Source organism: Geotrypetes seraphini, chromosome 1 (genome assembly GCF_902459505.1).
Source record: "Geotrypetes seraphini chromosome 1, aGeoSer1.1, whole genome shotgun sequence".
NCBI classification, from domain to species: Eukaryota; Metazoa; Chordata; class Amphibia; order Gymnophiona; family Dermophiidae; genus Geotrypetes; species Geotrypetes seraphini.
The window spans coordinates 216,094,524-216,118,984 of record NC_047084.1 but is presented as its reverse complement, the minus strand read 5'-3'; the positions used below and the strand labels follow the sequence as shown (position 1 = coordinate 216,118,984).

Here is a 24,461-nt window from a genome sequence, read left to right as displayed (position 1 = left end):
GCAGGTGTTGGAAGGCCACCGCGGCGAGGTAGATGGCCCGGAGTTCCAACACGTTGACGTGGCAGCGACGGTCCTCTACGGACCACAGACCTTGAGTGCGGAGACCGTCCACATGAGCCCCCTAAGCGTACTCCGATGAGTCCGTGGTTAGGACCTTGTGGTGTGGAGGGGCGAGAAAGAGCAAACCCTTGGAAAGATTCGAAGAGTCGGTCCACCAACGGAGCGATCTTCGCAAGGAAGGAGTCACTGTCACATGGCGGTTGATCGGGTCCCGATCCTGTCGCCATTGTGATGCCAAAGTCCACTGTGGTAACCGCAGATGAAGGCGAGCAAGCGGGGTAACGTGGACTGTGGAGGCCATATGGCCGAGGAGCGTCATCATTTGTCGTGCCGAGACTGAGTTCGATCTCGAGACTTGTTGGCTCAGGTTTACCAATGCCTCCCGACGCTGAGGGGGGAGGAAGGAGCGAAGGCGGACCGTGTCCAGCACGGCCCCGATGAATTGTAAGGACTGAGAGGGGCATAGCTGGGATTTTGGGAAGTTTATCTCGAACCCCAGACACTGAAGAGAAGTGATAGTCTGTTGGGTCGCTGAGATAGCCCCCTCCCTGGTCGAGTCTTTGATCAACCAATCGTCCAGGTAGGGGACTACCTGCAGACCATGGGAGCGTAAGGCAGCCGCGACCACTACGAGGCACTTCGTGAAGACTCGGGGGGACGAGGACAGGCCGAAGGGGAGGACCCGATATTGCAGGTGAAGGTCTCCCACCTGAAAACGCAGGAACTTGCGGCAAGCAGGGTGCACCAGAACATGGGTGTAGGCCTCCTTCAGGTCGAGGGAGCAGAGCCAATCGCTCTCGCTGATCAAGGGGTAAAGAATCGGAAGTGAAAGCATCCAGAACTTTTCCCGTACTAGAAACTTGTTCAGGCGTCTCAAGTCTAGGATCGGGCGCAGGTCTCCTGTCTTCTTCGGTACCAGGAAGTAACGGGAGTAAAACCCTTGGCCCCTTTGATTTTGGGGGACCGGTTCCACCGCCCGCAGGCGGAGGAGGTCCAGTGCCTCGGAGAGGAGGAGGGGCAACTGCGCTCGGTTTGGAGGGCACGCGCTCGGTGGACTGTTGGGGGGTACCTCTTGAAAGTTGAGCGAGTACACTGATGAGATCACGCCAAGGACCCATGAGTCCGACGTGATGGCTTTCCAGTGAGGGTAGTAGGCTTGAAGGCGGCCCCCGATGGGGAGGGGGCTCGGTGGAGGTGCGGAGGGGGGCCTCGGGCCTAGGGCCTCGGGCCGGAGCTCCGGACCGAGGGGGGAGTCAATAGGAGCTGTGGGTTGGTAAGAGACAGCTCGGTGACCCTTAGCGGCTCCCCCGATCGAGTCGAGGGGGTGCGCCCTCGTACCGGAGGGGAACTCCGGGCTTTCTTAGAGAGGGGTCTCGATTTTCGTTTTGAATGCCTCGAATGCCTCGGGGAGGAATCCGATGAAGAGGAGAGGCTACGAGAACGGCGCGGTTTTCCTCGAGGGGTCTCGGCGCGTTGCTCAGGCTGGTCCGGCGCATGCGAGGTCGAGGCCAAGGCCGGTTGAAGGTGAGCCATGGCAGCGGATAGCTCCGTTGTGATCATTGCTCGGAGCAGGTCCTGGAATACGGGCACGGACAGCATCGATGGCATGTCCAAGGCCGCTGTGCTCTCCACCGGGGGTGATCTCGCTTCGGAGCATTCCCGAGGGGTGGAGGCACGTCCCGAGGTCTTCGGGGTTTTTACCGGGGCCGTGGGTAAGGAGTTTCCACTCTGTGCGGCCATTGTCCCCGAGGTTGGCTTCTTCGACGATGTGGAACCTGAGGAGGGAAGAGGGGACTTACCTAGGGCAGAGGACGTATGAGAGCTCGAGGTCTTCGAAGTCGAGTCCCGAGGCGGGGCCGATGTACTCGAGGCCGAGATCAAGGCCGGGGCCGATCTCAAGGCCGAGGTCGAGGGTTGATCAGTAGCAAATAGCTCTGCCATGCGGGCCCGTCGGTGGCGGAGCACCCGCTGTTGAAAAGTTGCACACCGGGGGCAAGTTTCCGTTGGATGGTCGGCCCCCAGGCAAAGGATGCACCAGCGATGCGGGTCTGTGAGAGATAGAAGACGCTCGCACCCGGTGCACTTTTTAAAGCCCGTAATGGGCCGGGACATCCAGGTGGCCGCGGCCAATCAGGCCTCGCGGTCGCGGCGATCCGGGAGCCCCCGGATCGCGAGAAAAAGGCGCGAAAAGCGCGATGAGCAGGAAGAAAAGATTTTTTGTTATGCAGAGCGACTTTTACGAAGAAAAGAAAAAAAAAATAGTAAATCGCGGTGCAAAGAAGGCACTAGGGCAGCGCTAAGAAAAACGTGTCTTCTTAGCACAGCGGAAAAAATCAAACTGGAGACCACGAAGAGGGGATGCGCCCTCTAGTGGAGCAGGAGGCACACATGCGTGGTGCAGCCAGCAAGCTTGAATCTTCAATCAAGTTTGCTTGAAATGCTGTCCGCATCGGGGCTCCGTAGATGACGTCACCCACATGTGAGAATATCATGCCTGCTTGTCCTGGGATAAAATAGTTAATGTCTTATTAAAGAAATGACAATTTTGCATGAGGTAAAACTCTTTATAGTTTATATATCTTTCCTTTTAACTGGCATCTCTCCCTCCCCCTCCATGGTCTGATATTTTTTTGTGCTTTTTTTTTTTTTTAGTATGAAACAGGGATGAGAAGAGAAATTAAGCAGATATAATGCTGAAAACCAGTGAAAAGAGCAGAATATGAAATGCAGAGCAACTTATCTTGTTGAAGTTCCAGGGCAGCCTTGTTCACAGCAATGTCCCAAAGATAATGCAATTAACCTTAGAAGTAAAACAGAGCCCCTCCCTTCTCCACCTAATCAGCAGAAAACAATGGCTGAATACTTCTGATGTCATGACAATTCAGATATAATTTATGTTATGTTTGGATGTCGAGGAGGCCCCACTGAAAGAATGAGGGGGAGTCAACAACAAACTGCGCTTAAAGAGCCTGGAAGGCGAGGACCCAGGAGTCCGAGGAACGGAGACACGGGGAGCTCGCCTTGGGAAGAAGAGTCCCTCCAACTTGGTAGGGAGGCTGGAGTCTTCGACCTCGAAGCCCCTCGGTTCGGAGACCAAGACGGTACTGGAGACCGGTGAAGACAAGGGTCAGACAGGGCCAGGTCCGAGGGCTTGATGGACCCCGTAGTGCGAGGAACTGGTGACCTACCCCGCCTCAGGGGAGAATCCCTGGACCGCTTGGCGGCCCATTGCCTCGAGGAAGAAGTATATTTAGGCCAGTGCTTCGACCGAGGACGGGCGGCGGGAGAAGTCCGCCTCAAGGGAGTAGGCGAGGAGGCACTCGAGGACGAGCGTCAAGACCGACACACCTTGCCTCGAGAGCCCTCGGCACGACACTCAGGCTGGTCAACAACGAGCGAGGTCGAGGCCAGGGCAAGCTGAGCCAAAGCAGAGGAAATCTGCGAGGTTAAGATAGCCTTAAGCATATCCTCGAACATCGGCACCGAGACCAAAGGATTTGGACAAACTGGTGCAGCAGTGCGCTCCAACAAGGGCGACCCCGATGAAGACTATTCCTGTAACATGGAGGCACGCTTAGGAGGAGGTCTCGTCGAGGCCGGCAAGACTACACTCACTGCCTGGTTGGCCAGAGACTCCGAAGATGGAGGAGGAAGAGGAAACTTACCCGAGGCCGAGGTCTTCGAAGCCGGAGCTGTCGAGGCCTTCGAAGTCGAGGGAGACTTGCTAGGGACCGAGGTCTTTGAGACCGACGTCAAGACTGAGGTCGAGGCTGAGACCGGGGTCGAGGATTTATCTGCCTGCGGGTCCATGTTGAAGAGTTCTACAATCTTGGCCCGCCATCGACAAAGAGCCCGAGGCTGAAGGGTGGCACAACGAGGGCAAGAGTCCTTGGGGTGGTCAACACCCAGGCAAGGTATACACCAACGGTGCGGGTCTGTGATGGAAATCACCCGACCACACTGTGTGCACTTCTTGAACCCGGTAAGAGGCCGGGACATAAGGCAAGAAGGAATTCCGCAGCCACTGCGAGGCTGGCAGCCAAGAAATAAACGGGGTCCCCCAGTCGCGAACGAAAAGGGAAAACCAAAAAAATTAAAAAAAAATTTTTTCAGGTGAGAAAAAGAAAAACAGACACAGGGCACAGCAACTTCCGAAGGAAAAGAATAAAAGAAGCCACGGTGCAAGAAAGGCATTTAGAAACGCAGGGAAGAGAGACAGGGCTTTCTGGCTCTGCGGAAAACTAAGAACTGAGGACCACGTTGAGGAAACCCGCCCTCTAGTGGGGCGGGAAGGCACACGCATGCGTGGTGCAGCACTAGCAAACGTTAAGATCTTCAATCAAGTTTGCTTGAAAAGCTGTCCGCGAAGGGGCTCCGTGGATGACGTCACCCACATATAGAGAATATGCTGCCTGCTTGTCCTGGGATAAAAAAAGCTATTTTCTATTTTTAAGGTTTATGTCAGGGAAGCAAAGAGGTAAAAATGAGCCATTGTAAAGTTAAACAATGTATTAAAACTTATGGCAAAAATGTCTTTGTAGACTGGCTTACAGTTATAACCCAAGTTTCTTTTAAGTCAAGATTTATTTATTAGAAGAAAAGGGAAATATGTAAATAACAATAGTAAAGCTTCTCGGCCATAAAGCCAATGGCAAAACAGTAACTGCATGAATCAAAATAGAGCAATATTCTGATGGAGACGGAGATGATAAATAAATAAAATGGAATGGAGAAAAAAAAATATGGAGCGATATGTCAAGAAATGTTATCATTTAAGTATAACTTTAAAGATTTCCCTTTTTCCTGAAATTGAGAAAATCTTTTAGTGGATTTGGCTGGGTTTGCTTCAGTTCTATATGTGAGGCAGACTAGATTCCACCACTGGGAATGAGAAACTTTGGAGAGATCTTTCCATGAACTTAGGAGAATCTTTAAAGCTAGGGAAAGTAAAAGATCCAAAAGAAAAACATAATCAGTGGACATTATTCTCTCCAGGGCAAAGGACTTCAACAGCAACATTTGATATATGTGAAATATGGAGCAAATTGTGTCCCAAACAGATTCCCAAAAGGAGTGTATTGCAGAACAAGAAAAGAGTAAATGTTTCAAGGAGCCTATCTCAGTATGACAAGTCCAGCAGTTTTGAGAGAAGGATTAATCTTATGGGATTTTATAGGAGTCCATTGAGCTCTATGTAAAAGGAAAAACATACTCTGGAGAAAAGAGGCTGATCTTGAGGTGTGGAAAGTGGATTTAAAGATGTGAGACCAAGCTTTGTCTGAGATGGGAATTTCAAAATCTGATTCCCATGAGTGTTGTAAAGAGGAGATTGGGATAGGTAGTAAAGATTTGAGGAGTTTATAGAAGTGTGAGGCGGTGTGACCAACAGCTAGGTATTGTTTGGAAAGAGTAATGAGAGTGGGAACGGAGTTTCTAACCTCTGTTGATATTCAAGTCAACCTCCCCCCCCTCTTTTTTGGGGGGTAAGGTTACCTCAGTTTATATATGAGTATATATGATAAAAATAGGATTAAACAGACCTAATGGAACCTAACTCCTGTCAATTTATGTATCAGTGTGCAAACCTACAAATTGTCCACACATTCTACTGCTACCTAGTGAAATATCACTTTTTTCTCTAACATTTCAAATTTAAATTCACTTCAATACATCCATGATAATGAAATTTCAGTACTATTATAAAAAGAAAATTTAAAAAAAATATCAGGAAAACAACATCTTAGGACAGTTCACAATATATCCAAAATAAGATCCAAGATGCATAGAAATAATCAATAAGGGTAAACAAAATACTTTCCCTGGAAGCTTCCCCACTTCATTATCTCAGCCCACTCACAGAATTCCTTCCCCTTTCAATAATCATACAATCACCATAATCTCCACTTTAGCTACAAGAAAGTCCAATAGCTGTTTTGGGTAAAAAAAAAAAAAAAGTAAAAGCTGAACCCTCAAGCAATACAATACATATACAGGGAGATTTCAATACAAAGTTGACTCCCAGAGCATTCACTCTCAATCTATGTATAGGCCAAGAATGACTGGCGTCTTTTATGTGTATCTAGATAAATCAGGAAATATCTGAATATTTGACCCCATAAACTGCTGATTAATGTTACGGAAATATAAACGTAAAGCATTATTGCAATCCGGTTCCAGAGCAAATGTTACAATTAAGAGTCAATCTCTGGGTAACTATTTTGAGAGATGATTCTAAAAAGGTCAGTTAAGTTCACTATTGGGTCTGTTCTTCCCGAGGTCCAATCCCCTCCCATGTCTTTCCCAGAATACTGAGCTTTCACAATTGGTAGAAGGGCTTCATCTGGTATCTTAAGGACCTCCTTTAAATATCGTTTCACCAAGTCCACTGCTGATATTAAGGGGGACTTGGGAAAATTAAAAATCTCAAGTTGTTCCTCCTTAACTGATTTTCCAAATATTCAATCTTTCGATGAGTTAAGATCTTATCCTTCACTATAGCTACCCCCAGATTCTGTACCTTCTCCATCTTCTGTTCCAAAGTTGTTACTTTCTTCAATTGCTGAACAGAGCTTTGGGACTGAAGCAATTTGTTCAGAAACATTTTTCATTTTAACTTCCATTCTATCTACTCTTCTCAGGAATTTAAGTCCTGTATAGCTCCCAAAGTACCTCTAAGGTTATAATGACTGGTTTCTTAATTTTCACACCTATAGAACTTTCAGAAGGGTCTTTCCCCCTACTCACAGTTACAAAGTCTGTGTAGTGGACACCCTTGTCGCCAAATCTTGCTGTAGGGGAGAAAATTCTATCGAGGAAAGATTCCTGGACAGCGATAAAGAAGTCAAGCTTCCATGCTGCTGCTATCCATCGAATAGGCTCCTTCCAGGCTGCAGGGGTGCTGTTCTATTATCGGGACTCAACGAGATCCTGTTACCACTAGCGTCGCTCACCTGCATGCATTGCGCGTGCTGCGCTTGAGAAGAGGAGAAAGCCAACGTGGGACAGTCAGCTTTCTATAATCTTCAATGGTAGTTTGCTTCATCAGCGGTACTTGGCTAACTGCTGGGACCAGACTTTTGCCTATTTTTCCGGCAAGAGAACCGACATGCTCAACTCCATGGAGCTTAAGAAAAACCAATTTCACAAGCTTCTCAGCATAACACCATCTTGGCTGCAATACCACTTTTAACATTAGCACCCACTAGGTAGGCATTAGAGCCAGATTCTGTATACTGCACCTAAATCGGTAGGCATCTCAAAAAAAAGGTACTGTTTGTATGCCAAATTATGCTTAGGCAACGTTTACAGAATCGCACCTACCACAAAACTTAGGTACCTCCAATGTAGATGAGGGTTTCATTTGCCTACTTTGAAGAGGCCCAAGTTCTTTTCAGAATCGTGCCTCTCTTTTACTCCACTCCCAAATATGCCCATTTAGGCATTAGGTGCCATTAGCTGTCATGTGATAGGCTCTTTATAGAATCAAGTAGGCACCTATCAACCAATTACATTTTTTCCCCAATTATGAGCTTGTTAGCACTCATTAAGGTAATTAATGTAGGCTTTTAACATAGGCGTAAAAAACTAAAGACCTATCTCTTTGACTCCAGATACTCTAACAAGAACTAAATCCCACAATTCTTGGTCATAATAGTCTGAAATTTGGCAGCTAAAATTTAATGCTAAGAAATGCAAGGTCATGCATTTGGGCTGCAAAAACCCGAGGGAACGGTACAAATTAGTGAGTGACGAGCTTATGTGCACGACAGAAGAGCGGGTCTTGGATGTGATTGTATGTGATGATATTAAGGTGGCCCAACAGTTGAAAAGGTGACGGCGAAAGCTAGAGGGATGCTAGGTTGCATAGGGAGAGTTATGGCTAGTAGGAAAAAGGAGGTATTGATGCCCCTGTATAAGACTTTGGTTAGACCTCATTTAGAATATTGTGTACAATTCTGGAGGCCGCACCTTCAAACATAACATAACAACAGATTTCTATACCACATAACCCTTAGTTCAAAGTGGTTTACAAAAGATTATGCTATGAGTGAATACAGAGATAAAGCAATACGCAAGAATTAACTAGCTACAAATTTAGAAAAAAGAAAAGTTTTCAAAAGTTTTCTGTAATGTTTATAAGATATTGATCTGGTCAGTAATGGGCGGAATTCTTTATCGAATTGAGCTGCTTGATAGGAAAAACAGTACCCATGATATTTCTTATTTTTACAGCCCTTAACAGAAGGGAACATAAATAAGGCATGAGATTGTCTACTGTTCCCATGAATCATAGTAACAAATCTATCAACAAGGTAAAGCAGAGTGGCACCAAAAGCAACTTTATAGTATAAACATCCCAACTTAAAGATCACCCGGGCCTCAACTGGGAGCTAATGTAGCTCACGGTAATAGGGGTTACATGATTATACTTCTTCAGATATAAAAAGGATGGAGTCTGTCCAGAGGAAGACTACTAAAATGGTGTGTGGTCTTCGTGATAAGGCGTATGGGGACAGACTTAAAGATCTCAATCTGTATACTTTGGAGGAAAGGCGGGAGAGGGGAGATATGATAGAGATGTTTACATACTATGTAATGTAATGCGCATGAGTCGAGTCTCTTTCATTTGAAAAAAAAACAAAAACTCTGCAATGAGAGGGCATAGGATGAAGTTAGGAGGTGATAGGCTCTGGAGTAATCTAAGGAAATACTTTTTTACAGAAAGGGTGGTAGATGCATAGAACAGTCTCCCAGAAGAGGTGGTGGAGACAGAGACTGTGTCTGAATTTAAAAGGGCCTGGGATAGGCACGTGGGATCTCTCGTAGAGAGAAAGAGTTAATGGTTACTGCGGATGGGCAGACTAGATGGGCCATTTGGCCTTTATCTGCCATCATGTTTCTATGTTTCTATAACTCATTCATGGAAACCAACTCACATAAGCATTCTTCACCTCATCGCCACATTAGCACCATGTACATTATGAACCACCAGCTTGTAACGTTAGCAGACTATCTACCTCATGATATCTTGCATCAACTGTAATAGCTCTTCTCACCGTGTTATATGTAATGTAACCCTATGTAATATAATATTATGTAAAGTACTTCCTGTAACATTTCTGAACCCAAATTATCTCGCTGTCTGCATGATTTAACAATCACCACTTCATAGAATCGCATAGGTTCTATAATGCATCTCTTCTACTTTTGTTGCTTTGCACTAACTGTATTGCCAAAATTGTTCTACAAGTTGCCTTGAACCTCTTTAGACATAGAATGACTCATAAATCCCAGATTAGATTAGATTATAGAATCAACCCCTAAGGATCAGATCCTATAAACAGCGCCAAAGTGCACCTACACTGTAGATGCCGCTGTCTATGGGGATTTATACTATGCTTTGAACTTAAGGCTATGAGGATTAAGTGACTTGTCCAAGGGCACAAAGAGCAGCAGAGGAATCTGAGCCCCGATTCTCAGTCCGCTGCTCTTATCACTCAAATCATAATTACATAAGTACAGAATGGGAAACATCCAAGCCCAGATTATTAAAAAACAAAAATCTAAATTCACAAAAATGATATGTCAATACATTAAGAGATTAAAATTATGCATACATAAATAAAACCACTGAACATATATTCTTCATGTTAGTACTATCAGAACAGCTAACATGTCCAACTCGATGGCCAAGTGCCTGATTCACAAGTCCAGGTTCTTGGATCAGTCAGGGATGGAGCATTCAATCTCGGCAAGGGGAAAGGAATGGAATCTCAGCTGCTGTGCAATAGAGACATTAGTCAGATTTAGGATGCATGTGTACCACATTCATAATTAAACAACCCCTGTAGTCTTCTTGCTATGACAGCTCAGCTAGCAAACAATGATAGAGAAAAAAAAGTAGCTGCTTTAAAATTCTGGTTCAATAATCAGGGCTAAGTTATTTTCTCATACTCAAATCTAGAGGGAGAGAGTCATACCTGTCTGATTGGTATATTTTGTAAATGTTAAGGCCAAGATCTTTCCATGTTTTCCTTCAATCTCTTCATCCCCCTCATCCTCAGATGAAGAACTGTAATGATCAACTGCAAGCTTTTGCACTGCAGCTTGATTAGCCGCTTTGATTTCCTCAAATTTTTTCTGAGATGCCAGCTCTGTAAACAAACAAGATGAGTCACTGATCATGAAGCTAAAGCAACTACTTCACACAGCAATATTAATTACTGCAACAGATCTAATATCACTACTACAAGGAATTAACATACAAATAACTAAAATATGTTCTTAAAGTATGAATCAAAAATGTTGACACCTGCTTTTCTAGAACCCCTGAAGTAACTGTGCATTTGAAATGGCATAGACAGACACCAAGAGAGCCAAAAGAGAATCTTGAAATGCACCTTCCCTGGGTCACTATGCTTTCTCTCAAAACAGATGAGCTGGGATAGGATAGAATACCAGGATTTGGCATGAAGCTATAGTATATTTTAAAGTCATTGTTGTGTTGATACTAGAAACTGAATAAAATGATAGCTGCAGCTCTCCAATTTTGGAAAAGCAGCAAAGTTAAAGGAAAACAAAGAATTAACTTAATACAGCAACACCAGCTAGTCTTCAAAAAACATCTTGCCTGTTCCAGGACCTGTTACGTATATTGCTTTGATCGTATTTATGTGATTCATGAGTATTCCCACTGTTCTCTTTGTGATCCATTTTGAACCTATTGCAAGTATATGCAGATATCAGAATAAATACTGTACTATACTATATGGCTCATTTTCAAACCATTTAAGACACACAAAAGTACCATATAGTACTTTATGTGTCTAAATGCTTTGAAAATGAGCCTCTAAACTTTAGTTTTCTTTTGTGCCAATATTGTTTGATGTTTATACATTTTAACATTTATGTAACTAGGGGACACCATTTAATATGCAATGGTCATACTGCCCATATTCTAATAAATTTCATCAAATTGATTTAGCAGCTTGTATACTATAGTCATAAATTCAGTTGTCATTTTGATGACTGGAGAGGAGGGTTTGTCATGTTTGTCTACTGCTCCAAAGCCAGGAAGAGATCACAGCAGCTTCGGCTCCCAAGGGGGAAGAGCAGCAATTACAGCCTTGCTGAAGGTACAGGAGGCAGCAGCAACTGAGCTTTGAAATTTTCTGTCAACAGAGCTGCAGAAGAAGTAGGATCAGAGTCATGGTGAAAACAGACAGTAACACGGCTGGATAGATTGGTGAGGGATGGCAGAGAGGGGAACACCAGAGTAGAGGAAGAAGATATATATTCCTTTTTTGGGAGAGGGGAGTGTCAGTCAGAAAGGGTGTTTAAGAAGTACAGGCAGTCCCCGGTTTAAGTACGCTTGACTTACGTCGAACTCGTACTTACGAACCGGGATACTGCCTCTCCATTCCTGTGCCAACATACATACCCCTTCTTCTTCCCTTCCTGTACAAACACGACCCTCCTCCTCCTCCCTCCCATGTTCCAATGCGCCCCTCGTCGTCCCCCTCCGCTCCGCATTCCAAATTCATGCCTCCCATGGGCGTTTACCTCCTCTGGCCTGCTCCCTCCTCCCAGTCGCACTTCTGTTGGCAAAGCCGCAAGCTCCACCCTTGTGGGTGGAGGCAATTGCCACCAGAGAACACTGTCTTGATGGTGAAGTCCCTCAAGGAAGTATGTTCCAAAGGGCGCCTGGAGGATCAGATTAAGACTGCATGTCTGAAAAATGCTCACGCACTGGAAGACAGAGCCATGCCATGATGCATCCTTCAAAAACCTGGCACATCTGGATGTACGGTTACAGTGCTCTTATTAATCCTAGGCCCAAAACAAATAAAGACATCCTGCTTTTGGCCAGTGTTGCACCAGAGTATTTAGGCTTTTGCTTCCTGTCTCGTATCTTCAACTGAAGAACCGAACCACCATCTAGATTCTAGATTGAATGTTGGGCGCCCCCACCAATTCGCCACACAGTTGAAGGTTCCTGAGACGGTGACACTCTCCGGGATCCAGGGTCTTCTGAATGAGGAAATCCACTTGCACAATGTCCATTTCTGTCACATGTGCCACCGGGAATGCCAGAAGATGAGCCTCTGCCTATCAAAACAGCATATGGGCTTCCAAGAGAAAAGCAGCACTCTTTGAGCCCCCCCTGGTGATTGGTATAGGCTACCGCCTTTATGTTGTCCAAGAAAACTTGTACCACTTTGTTCTGCAGCTCACTCCCAATCACCTGAAGTATCAGGCGGGTGGCTCAGAGATTCAAGCAGTTGATTGACCACTTCTTCTTGAAAGGGGACTGTGTCCCTAAACTGGATGCCCCCATGCTCCCCAGCCGAATAGGCTGATGTCTGACGTTAGGATCATCCATGCATAGATGCGAGAGGGAATTCCTCTAGTAAAAGACTGGGGGTTCCAACCACCAGGCCAGACTGCAACGAGCTTCCGCTGAGCAAGTCACTATTGGTGAAGCGCATACCTCTGAAAGCACCATCGGAAAAGGAGCACATCCTGAAGCGGACGCAAGTGCACCCTTGCCCAGGGGGCTATGTCCATGGACACAACCATTGATTGCAGAATCTACAGTAAGAGTAGACTCGCTCTGTTACACCCGTATCTGAAGCCGAAGCTTCTCTCTGGGCTTCTGGGAGGAACACTGTTTTCCCTTATGTTGAACCGGATTCCCAGATACTCCAAGATCTGCATTGGCTTCAGGTGGCTTTTCTGAAAGTTGAACACCCAGCCCAGCTTCTGCAGCAATTGGAAGTACTCCATGATCCACTAGTCTGCCCTCGGATTCAGACTGGGCTCTGATTAGCCAATCATCCAGGAACGGATGGACTTGTATACCCATTCTGCACAGGTGGCACCATTACCTTGGTGAAGGTCTGTGGTGCCATGGCCAACTCAAAGGACAAGGCCACGAACTGGCAGTGTAGCTCTAGCACATGGAACCGCAAAAACTTCCTGTGCTCAGGAAAAAATGGGAATGTACAGATACACCTCCATCAAATCTAGGGAGGCAAGAAATTCCCCCAGCGCCGCCAATGCCAACACCAATCACATTGTCTCCATGTGGAAACGTGGTATCTTGAGTGTCTCATTCACTACTTTGAGGTCTAGAATCAGCCTCCAGTCTTCTGAGCCTGTTTTGGGCACTATAAAGTATATCGGATATCTGCCGCAGCCCGAGTCTTCCTCTGGTATGGGCTCTAAGGTTTCCAAATCCAGCAATATTTGTAATGTTGCTCTGACTTTGGCCGCTTTTTATTTTTCTGGCCTCCTAGCTGGAGCCTAGAAAAAGGTCTGAGAGGGGATGAAAGAACTCAAGTTTGTACCCCTCCCATATAATGTCCAGCACCCAGCAATCTGTGGTGATCTTCACCCACACTCCCCCATAGGCCAATAACCTCCTGTTAATGCGTGAAAGGTCGGCTGATGGCTTGGCATCATAACTACTTCTTGGGAGCTGTTGCAGAGCAGGATCCTGAAGATCCTCGTCTTGAGCTTTGAACTGACCTCTGGCCTGAAGGCTCTGCCAAGAACTGGCTATATCATCTGGAGGCCAAAAATCATTGTGACCTGAGTCTAGGGGCTTGAGGTCTGCTGTCCAGTAAAGACTTTGGCTTGTGATCCTGCATGCTGGCCATACAATTATCCAGACCTTACCCAAAGTAAAGGTCTCTTACACAGTAATTTACTCAAGGTCTCCTTGGAGGAGAAACCCCCCACCAACTGCCTGATCCATAGCATCCTGCAGGCAGAAATGGAATAAGCAGATATTTTGGCTATATAGCAAAGAATCAGCTACACAATCCACTCCAGACATTAAAAACTTGTGATCACTCCCAGCAATTGCCTCTGGATCACAGCACAATTCAGAGTGGTAAGCCCAGGCAACAAAAGACGTTGCTGCAACTGTTTTAAAACCTGAGGCTGCAGCCTCAAGCCTCGAAGAGCTTCTCATGAATGAATTCCAGCCTGCAGTCCTAGGTATCATTTAATACCATGCCACCTTCATTGAGAAGGGAGGTACGTTTGGTAACCTGCACCCCCAGGGGATCCTCTTTTGGTGGAACAAAGAGCTGGTTAAATTCAGGATCCATCGGCATTGACCACCTGAAAGGACCCCTCTTAGACCTCCCAAAGGTCCATGAGCATTTTTTTAAAATAATATCTTGAGGGAAAACAAGTAGTCTTTGCTCTGCGTGCTGGACTCTGCAGTCCTCTGCTACAATCTTTAATTCCTATAGGGAGTCTGTAATCACCTCCAAAAGCACTGAAGGCTTAAATAGTCTGTGCACAGTTGGATCCTCTCCAAAATCAGGTGCTTCCACCAGATCTGAATCCTCCCCCCCCTCCCCCCCAATAGTTGAAGCAGCATCTCCTGGTACAGAGATCTTGACTGGGAGAGTAAAAGCATTGAAAGAGATCCCTCTCCAGCCCAGTCTTCCTCACACTGGATCTCCCTGTGATGCGCATGATTCTTTCTATTATTGCCGGGGAATTACGTTAAGGGGGGTGGAACCTCAGGCACTAGAATGAACGCGATGCTCGAGGGTTCCATGCAGTCCTCATCAATCCTGTAGGCGTCAAACATCAAAATGATGACTTCAGGGGGAATCCCTGTCCAAGATGAACACACGGCCTCCAAGGATACTCAAGAGCTCCTTTCTGGGGTTTTGCAGCAGCTCCATTGACTGCACTTCACCAGGGACGCACTTCTGCTGCTCTCCAAATTAAACTTGGACTTTTTGTCCTGGCCATTGCCCCATTTGGATACTAAGACCTCCCCCCCCCAAGGGACTAAGGGAGGCTAAGTCCCATTTCCCCCCCCCAACAAGCTGTAAGGCACGTGGGACACAGACGATCCTCAGACAGCCATCCATGGCGAATCTGGCCTGAATCCAAGTTATCATGGCCTGAGGAGTACATCACACCTGTTCTTAAGCAAAATCAAGGTGTTTTGAGGCTTCTATTTCAAATCGAGAAATCAAAGATTGCCACAATGACAGTGATTTTAGTGACAAAAATGGTCCAGGGGAGTTACACTGGAGAATAAAAATAGTGATTTTAGAGGTGGGGGAAACTTAGCTCTAACCCCAGAACCTTAAAAAAATGATTTTACAGACGCCCCCCCCCCCCCCAATTTTGTCAGGCTGTCAACCTGTTACTCACTGTGCCATGCTGTATCGTGGGATCTGCAAGTATGGAAGCTGCGCCTGCAAACACTTACAGGGAGAACCTCTGTCTCAACAAACCTGGAATCCGGACTGCTTGTGTCTTCCTACTGGCTCTCGGGACCAACGAACCGGCCAGAGACCTCAACCCCCACCAGATCATGTGCACGCAAATGAGGGGAGGAAAGCAGTTAGCCCTGATTCTGGAAAAACCACCACAGAGCCACTCAGCATGTACTCAAATCCACTGCAGACAAACCTGGGGCAAGCCTTGCTCCCAAGGGAATGGTCCCCAAGTCCCTGTACTATTAATGCAGGTTGTTTAAAGTAGGTGCAGTGCAAAACAGTCTGCCCCTTGGAAGCAGACTCTTGACAGAGTCTGCACTGTCCTGCAGCCAGAGCTGTCCCACAAGATGGATTTTCTGCAGCACCAAAAAACCTTGCAAACTGTAAGTGAAAAAGACTGAATTTAAATGAAAAGAAAAACAAGCAGAACAGACAAGTTCCTACCATCCTGCTTGTAGGAAGACAACTGAGGAACTGAAGGACAGCCCAGGAGGATGGAAGGTAAAGCAAAAGAATGCTTCGTTATCCTTGAAAAAAAAACGATTTTATCAGATATGAAAAAAAACTTGAAACTTGATGCATATTGAAAAAATTCTCACATGCTCGGAAAAAAAAACCCCAAAAAAGCCCCCAGTAAATGTCTTGGATTCTAACATCTCACTCTTATCTTCAATTTAGAAAGCAGTTAAAAACTCATCTTTTCAAAAAATTCATTGGTAACTAATTCTTTAACTATTTCATCCTGTACGTATTACTAATCTTTTGTAAACCAAATTTAACTACCTGGTTATGCTGTCTAGAAATTGATTTATTGTATTGTATTCTAAGCGAGGAAATAAAAAGTGTAAACCTGTGAACAATTTATTTAAAGCACAACCTGGTAGTAAGGTTCAGTAACTGTAGAGTTGCCATACTCCAAATCATACTTCACCAGTGATAAAAGAATTCCTATAAGCATCAGAGCTTTTACCGCAGCAGTCTGCAATTTTTTTTTTAAAACCCTTACGCAACTTAATAAAAGGGGGACTGAGGATTCAAGATGGTGATTGAGATGGGAGTGTGACACACAGCTCCGTGTCTCACTGTCAAACTCCCTTACCTGGCTTCATTTGCTGCTTCGGAGGTTTGTTATTAATTTCCTGGCGAGTAAGCTCTCCACAACCAGGTGCTTGTTTGCATATCATGGGCAAGAGGAAAGAAGCCCCTCGGCCGGCTCCTCCGGCGGCTGGAGGCTCAAGATTCATCCAGATGACGCTGGAGTTGCACGTCAACCTAAGGGGACGCCCCAGACCTCAGGAAGATTGCCAAGTGCATCAGCAAACCTCAGTTTGGATCGGGCTTCACTAAGCCCGATAAAAACACAGCCTCCTCCCCAACCTGAGGGGTGAACAGTTGCAGTACAAGTGGTAACCCAGCTTTTCCAGGAAGACGGTGAGGAGAGGTGGAAGAAAAATCTCTTGTGAGACAGACTTCCACTGAAGATATTCTACTAACTAGGTCTTCCATTGCTGGAACTGGTAAGACCGTTCCTTCTTCTGATATCCAGTTTGGGGATTTAGTTAAGCCTGCTAAAGTTAATTTAGACGACCTGTGGAGGGCAATAGTCACTATTGACTCAAACCTTAAGAAGGCTATGACTGTAGTTCATACAGATTGTATTACTATCAGCTCTCAGGTCATAGCACATGGAATTAAGTTGGAAGAGCAAAGTGAATCTTTAAAAAATCACAAGGAACAGATTAATCAAATTAAAAGTGTGGAAACAGAGATACTTAAAGAAAGATCCTCTATACAGAGAAAAACGGAATTCACAGAAAATAAGTAGAGGAGGAATAATTTAAGGTTCCTTAATTTTCCAAAATCACCTGTAATTGCTCCATTAGTAATGGTACGGAAGTATCTGAAAGATTTTGCTAATTCCATTAGAAAGCCTTCCGACAATAACTAGAGTACAATATCTATCTATGAATATGGGGAAGAACCAACTTGCCTCTACTCCAGGAGAAAAAAGTGAAGTACATCACAGTGATTTAAACCTTACAAACTTTTTGGAAGACTCACTTGAAGTCATAACTGAAAGAACAACTCTCATTCTGAATGTTCAGTGTAAACCGTCAAAACTTATGGCAGGGCGGTATATAAGAATAAAGTTTATTATTATTATTGTGTCTTTTGCCCTAAAGCAGGGGTGCCCACACTTTTTTGGCTTGCAAGCTACTTTTAAAATGACCAAGTCAAAATGATCTACCAACAATAAAATTTTAAAAAACACAAAGTACACTGTATAAAGAGAAAATGTTAATTATCATTTGTATTTGGGGTTTTTTTCAGAGGTCAAGGCAGATGACTTTAAAATATGCAATATCACCTCAGTAACAACTAGACAAAAATAGACAAATAACCTCCTCCCCTTTTACTAAACCGCAATAGCGTTTTTTAGCGCAGGGAGCTGCACTGAATGCCCCTCGCAGCTCCTGACGCTCATAGACTCCCAGCGCTAAATACCACTATCACGGTTTAGTAAAAGGGGGCCATAGTGCAAAATATAGACAGCAGATATTAATTCTCAAAACGGAAACATTTTGATCACTAAATTGAAAATAAATCATTTTTCCTACCTTTTTGTCTGGTGATTTCATGAGTCTCTGGTTGCACTTCCTTCTTCTGTAAATCCAATATTTATTTATTTATTTATTTATGCCTTTCTTTCTTTCTGTCTCTCTTTCTTTCTTTTTCCGCCTGCCCTCCTTTTTATTTCTGTCTTTCTCTCTCCCCCTGCCAGCCTCTTTCTTTCTCTCTCCCCCTGCTCCCTCTTTATTTCTGTCTTTCTTTCTCTCTCCTCCTCCTGCCTGTCATTCTTTCTCTCTCCCCCCTGCCCCTCCCCAAGCCATTGCGCCAATTTCTCCACTTCCACGATTCTTTCTCTCTCCCTACCCCCTCCTCATAAGCCACCACGCCGATTTCTCCCTGCTTTCCCGAGCCAGGCCTGGCGCGTACAAGCGCCGTGCCCACAAGCCTTCCCCCCTCCCCCAGTGTCAATTCTAACGTCGGAGAGGAAGTTCCAGGCTAGCCAGGCAGCGATTGGTTAGCCCTGAAATTCCTTTCCGACATCAGAATTGACATCGGAGGTGAAGGCTTTTGGATCCGGCGCTTGTACGCGCCTGGCCTGGCTCAGTGAGGCAGGAAGAGCAAGATCACAAAGGCAACGCGATCAACTCAAGTTGCCTTAGCGATCGACCATTTGGGCACCCCTGCCCTAGAGTTTGACAGGGATTTGATTCTATGTACATATTTTAGACATATGAATGATAAGTTTCTCGGCTCAAGTATTTGTATCTTTCCTGATGTGTCTAAAGAAACACAGAAAAAAAGAGATTTCCTAAGTTATAAGCTTAGAGTTTTGGCCCTGGGCGCTTCATTTGTCTTAAAATTTCCTGTGAAATACTGTGTTTCTTTAGAAGGAAAAGATTTCCTATTTTTTGAGTTGAGACAATTATCTGAATTTGTTAAAGCTATGGTGGGGGGAGTCATTATTGGTTCTATTGTATCACCCACAGTGTAACAAACTGGCTGTCTGGGGGTTATCTACATCTCCGATTTCATCTAATAAGATTATTTTATCTTATATGTTTTCCTAATTGTTATTTTCCCTTTTTCTTGGATCCAAATTGTGGACTAAATAATAAGTAATTAATCTTCAGTTTTTGATATTGTATTAAGCATATTTTTGTGCTTGATGTATATTATTTCTAAATCTTCAATGCAAGAATGTTCTAAATCTTTAATGCAAGTATGTTTATTGTTAAAAATTTATTGAATAAAAATAAAATAAAAAAAAAAAATAAAAGGGGGCCTAAATTTTTCTTTTAGAAAAATATGCATTAGATATTTACTGCTGTTTTGCTAACTACTACATATATACTGTACTTTGTGTGAAATTACAGCTGTTCGAACCTGGACTGAAGGAATGATTTGGGTAAAGAACTTACCATTAGGTACCTTCATCTGATTTCCTACTCCTGTAGAACTGCTGACCGACACACAAAAAGCACTACCCCTTCCACAGCCATGCAAGGAGCTGTTTGCAGATACCTGACCTCCCCTCAAAGGAAAGCCATTTTTTTCTCTCCCAGCTCTAGGCCCTGGGACCAATAATGAATCAGAGTTTATAGCAGCACTGCGGCCTCGGCCTCTGCCAGCCTTTCGCCAAGCAGCTTCCTTATTGTCCATCTCTTCTAAGAAAACCTGAAACAAAAACAAATAATTATTATGAATACAGAAATTACAGAGACTGGTAGTACTTATAGACCAGCGGTCTCAAACACGCGGCCCGTGGGCCGCATGCGGCTCTCCAGGTGCTATTTTGCGGCCCGCAGTCTGGACGCGATGATCAACTGCTCCCTTGCTGCAGTTGATTGTTCCGATGAAAGCTGAGGCTGGCGGCGGCTCCTGGTGCCATCCACACCAGCATTTCTCTTCCCCCTTCCCTTGTGGAAAAGCAGCATGTCTGGCCGGCTCAGTCATCGTTCCGTTCAAAGCCGCGGGGGGTGGCTCCTCGCACTATCCACTCCTGCATCGGAAGCCTCTCTGATGTCCCAACATCAGAGAGGCTTCAGACGCAGGCGCGGATGTTGCGAGGAGCCGCCACCCGCGGCTTTGAAAGGAACAATCGACTGAGCAAGGGAGCCGGCCAGACACACTGCTGCTCCACAAGGAAGGGAACGGAAGGGGAGGGGAAAGAGAAATGCTTCTGCTGCATAGGAAAGGGGACCCTAGGGAAATGCTGCTGCTGCTGCACAGGGAAAGGGAGAGGGAAGGAAGGAAGAAGAGAAATGTCTCTCCTGTACAGGAAAGGGGGAAGGGAAAAGCTGCTGCTGCACCACAGGGAAAGGGAGGGGGAGGGAAAGGGGAAGAGAAATGCTTCCGCTGCACATGGAAAGGGGGAAGGGAAATGCTGCTTCTGTTGCTGCTGCACCCAAATTGGAGAAAGAGAGGGAAGGAAGGAGAAGGGAGAGGAGAGGAACAAGAGAAGAAGCCAAGTTCATGGGAGGGAGGGAAGGAAAGGAGATATCAGCCCATGGAGGGGGAGGGAGAGATGCCAGGGCATGGGGGAGGGAAGGAGACAGATGCCAGACTAGGAGGAAGGAAGGAGGGAGGGAGAGAAAGGAAGGAAAGAGATGTCAGACCATGGAAATAGGGATGGAAGAAGAGAGAAATAGAAGGGAAGGTAAGACATGGAAACGTAGATTTTGAAAAGAAAGCAGAAAAATTGAATATTAAGTTAATGCCAAAGATGGATGCAATAATAAATAGGAGACTGACTATGTAGATACTATGTACCAGTGGGAAGAGAGCAAATGACTCCTAAAAACGCTCAGAGAAGTGAAACTCTGAAGGGGAGGTGGATACCTTCCCTTGGGGCAAGAGTTTACCGTCCAGTCATTGCATTTTACTTTACAGAACTTCACTTTCTAGCCACTGGTAAAATTGTGAACAGTTTAAATAATTTATAAATTGACAAAAAATTGTTCAAAAAATTATACAAAAAGACTCTTGCTCATTGGAAACTATACACTTATCTGTGCAAGCTTTTTAAAGTTTGTGGTTGTACAGGCCCCTAAGAGCCTGTACAACCACAAACTTTAAAAAGCTTGCACAGATAAGTGTATAGTTTCCAATGAGCAAGAGTCTTTTTGTATAATTTTTTGAACAATTTTTTGTCAATTTATAAATTATTTAAACTGTTCACAATTTTACCAGTGGCTAGAAAGTGAAGTTCTGTAAAGTAATAATGCAATGACTGGACGGTAAACTCTTGCCCCAAGGGAAGGTATCCACCTCCCCTTCAGAGTTTCACTTCTCTGAGCGTTTTTAGGAGTCATTTGCTCTCTTCCCACTGGTACATAGTATCTACATAGTCAGTCTCCTATTTATTATTTCATTCAATTTACTGACTAGTATTCACATACGAGTCCCTGTATGTTTTTCTAACAAAGATGGATGCAAGGCAGAAAATGAAGATGGAGAGAAAAACAGTCAAAGGACAAGAAGGCGCTGGAAACATAGTTAAAAGCACAGAAAAATAAAGTCACCAGCCAACAAAGGTAGGGAAAATGATTTTATTTTCAATATAGTGATTGAAATATGTCAGTTTTGAGAAAGAAAAGATATTAAACTTTAAATGTGAGGGCTGCAGAAAAAATAGAGTACTTGGAGGGCCGCAGAAAAAATAGTTAATGTCTTATTAAAGAAATGACAATTTTGCATAAGGTAAAACTCTTTATAGTTTATATATCTTTCCTTTTAACTGTTAAAGGAAAGTTTTATAAACTATAAAGAGTTTTACCTCATGCAATTTCTTTAATAAGATATTAACTATTTTTTCTGCGGCCCTCCAAGTACCTACAAATCCAAAATGTGGCCCCGCAAAGGGTTTGAGTTTGAGACCACTGTTATAGACTAACCAATTTGAGGCATGAGACTAACAGCTACCCCCCCTCTGAATGTTATTATTAACCTAAGATTAGGACTTTTTTTTGGCCGGTAAAGCATATCAGCATCTTTTTTTTAATCTGCTCCCAGGAGCAACCCCATTATTAGGTCATGGCAGAAGCCTCAGGCAGCACTTTTCATGGAGCGGCATCTTGCCACCAGCTTGCCTGCCTGCTTGCTATTTCCCCCCTCTCTGCAGAGCTTGCATCCTTCGTTGAAACCATTCCTCCCAGACCAGCATCTCTCTTTCATTCACACCTCCGTGTAGTCTAGCATCTCCCGTCTTACATCTTTAACCCCCACTTCACCAAGTCTAACCTTCCTTTTCAAAAGTCGGTGGTGGCAAGAATTCCTGCCCTATTACCAGTCCCAGCCTCTTCTCTCTACTGCAGCCCACCTCTGAGGAAACAGGAAGTACATCAAAAAGGCAGGCCACAGTAGAGAGAAGAGGCTGGGGCTGGCAGCATTTGGGAATCACTGCCGCCAACAACAACTTTTTGAAAGTAAAAAGGAAGGTAAGACTCGGTAAAAGAGATCGAGGACAGAAGGTGCCAGACTGTGGCCAGAAGAGTGTGAGTGAGTGATGCCAGAACAGGAGGCAGAAGGGAGAGATGTTGGACTCGGGAGGGAGGGCAGAGAAAGATGTCAATGGGATAATGGAAGAGATGGACAGAGAAATATTAGATAAAGGAGAAATGGAGAAAGAGAGATTTCAAGATTTGGGGGGGAGGAAGAGATATCAAACTTGTGGGGGAGGGCAGAAGAAATATCATATTCAGGGGGAGTGCAGAGGGGGGGGCTGGAGCAAAAGGAGAGAGGGGCTGGACCCACTATAGACAGGAAGGAAAAGAAGGAGAAGCCAGGTCAATGGTATGAAGCAAGAGAGAGTCAAATATTGAGCCAACAGTGGGAAGGAGAGCAGATAGGTAAGCCAGATGCTGGAAGTGGAGGGGAGATGAGAGAAGCTGGGTAGGGTTGGAGAGAAAAGATATATATTGGAATGGAAGAGGAAAAGAGGGGAGAAGCTGGAGAAGCTGGATACAGGAAGGCAACAGAAACAGAGGGGAAATGATGCACATGGGGGACATAAATGGGAGATGCTGCATAGGGATGGTGTATGGACACAGAGGAGCAATGCTAGTTATGGGAGTGGGGATAGGAATAAGAGGAGCAATGCTGATAAGGAGAGGCATAGAGACACAGAATAGGAAATGCAGGGTAGAGCAAGATAGGTGTACAGAAATGGAATACCTAAAAGTGGGATCGGAACACAGAGAGCAGATGCTTAAACTGGAAGAAGGCTAGGAACAGGAATAGAAGCCAATAGACGTAGACAGCTCATTTCAAAAAATCATATCCTATTCAGAACACGGAAATATATCAAGAATTTTTTTAACTGATCATATTGGCAATTCAGCAAAATATTTTCGTGTTCTTATTTACCATTCCACTAACTACTCAAACTTTCAACAATAAGGCCATCACAGAAAACCTTTGCACTGTGGAAAGCAACTGCACATCTATGAACTGTACTCGTAGCTGGCTTTAATTTGGAGTTGCTTACCTCGGAGCTGTCTCTTTATCAAAAACCACGGGGAGTTCTTCCGACAGACTAGTCCTAAGAACACTCATCGGGGCAGTATCAAAATCACAACGAGCTGCGGGTCACTCCGGAGCCCCCGGGGCCTGCCGAGTCAATACAGGTAGGGTCAACCAAGAGAAGGCGTACAGCCGGCGATGAGGAGTAGCTGCAAAAAAAAAGCCCTTGTGGTGCCGCTTGGCTGATGGAGGCCCATGAATGTTAGCTCTACTCGTTACTTCAGCAGAAACGCAGCCGTAAAGAGATTTTCGGGGCAGCGAGGCTTGTTTACTTAATAAAGGACAGCAGAGCCAGGAGGCGAAGGAAACCGGAAGTATCAGATGCCTTAGCGGCACAACGAGTCTAGCCACGTGGCCGGCAAGGAAGGGGGCGGGGACATCAGAAGAATCGTCACACCTCGGAAAGAATAGAGAATTAGGCTCGGGAAGGCTCTGCAAGACTGTGTTGTCAGTTGACCTACTTTTGAAGGGTGACTGAAGTGAAATTGTTACGTTCGCGGGTTTTTGGATCACCTTTCTCGTAGTGTGTGCGATTTTCCTATTCGCTATTCAACCACAAGTATTCCAAACATCAGCCTCACTGTCAGTGCTCAAGTGGCCTTTCTCAGAGTACTGTATTGTAAGCCTCATTTGGTGTTCCTTGGTCTCGTCACAGTGTATTCCAAGCCTCTTTCTGGTGCTCCAATAGTCTCTTGCCTTCTGGCACTACTGGTATCCTTTCTTCCTGGGCATTTCAAGGCGCCTTGTGGTGATGGTTCTCTCTTTACTGCGGGTGTGATTTCAGCTGATCACCTCGAAGATAGATCTAGAGGCAGGGGGGTATTCTTAACCTAGGGTCCATGGATGGGTTTCAGGGGGTCCGTGAGTGAGGTTCAGATAAAAATTAACATTTATATTCACTATAAAGAGTAGACGTAGTAGTAGATCTGTTTTAATTTGCACAAGAGGATTGTATTTCATAGCTATAATGAGTGGCCGTTACTTTTTGCTTTATAAAGAGTGGGGTGTTTTTTATGATTGTTTAGTTTAATAATACATTTTGTATGTCATTTA

The 24,461-nt window shown here is 44.9% G+C and overlaps 1 protein-coding gene across 1 annotated transcript in view; it reads right to left on the bottom strand.

Annotated features, from left to right (window-relative positions):
• NFXL1 (nuclear transcription factor, X-box binding like 1) overlaps window positions 1-23,996 on the bottom strand; it is a 171,261-nt gene extending 147,265 nt beyond the window's left edge. The window contains exons 1-3 of the mRNA XM_033946064.1: window positions 23,374-23,996; window positions 19,307-19,562; window positions 10,041-10,214 (exon numbers count right to left, since the gene is read on the bottom strand). Coding sequence (XP_033801955.1) covers window positions 10,041-10,214; window positions 19,307-19,547 — 415 coding nt within the window. The 5' untranslated portion in view covers window positions 19,548-19,562; window positions 23,374-23,996. The remainder of the gene's footprint in view (window positions 1-10,040; window positions 10,215-19,306; window positions 19,563-23,373) is intronic.
• Between the last annotated feature and the right edge of the window lie 465 nt (window positions 23,997-24,461).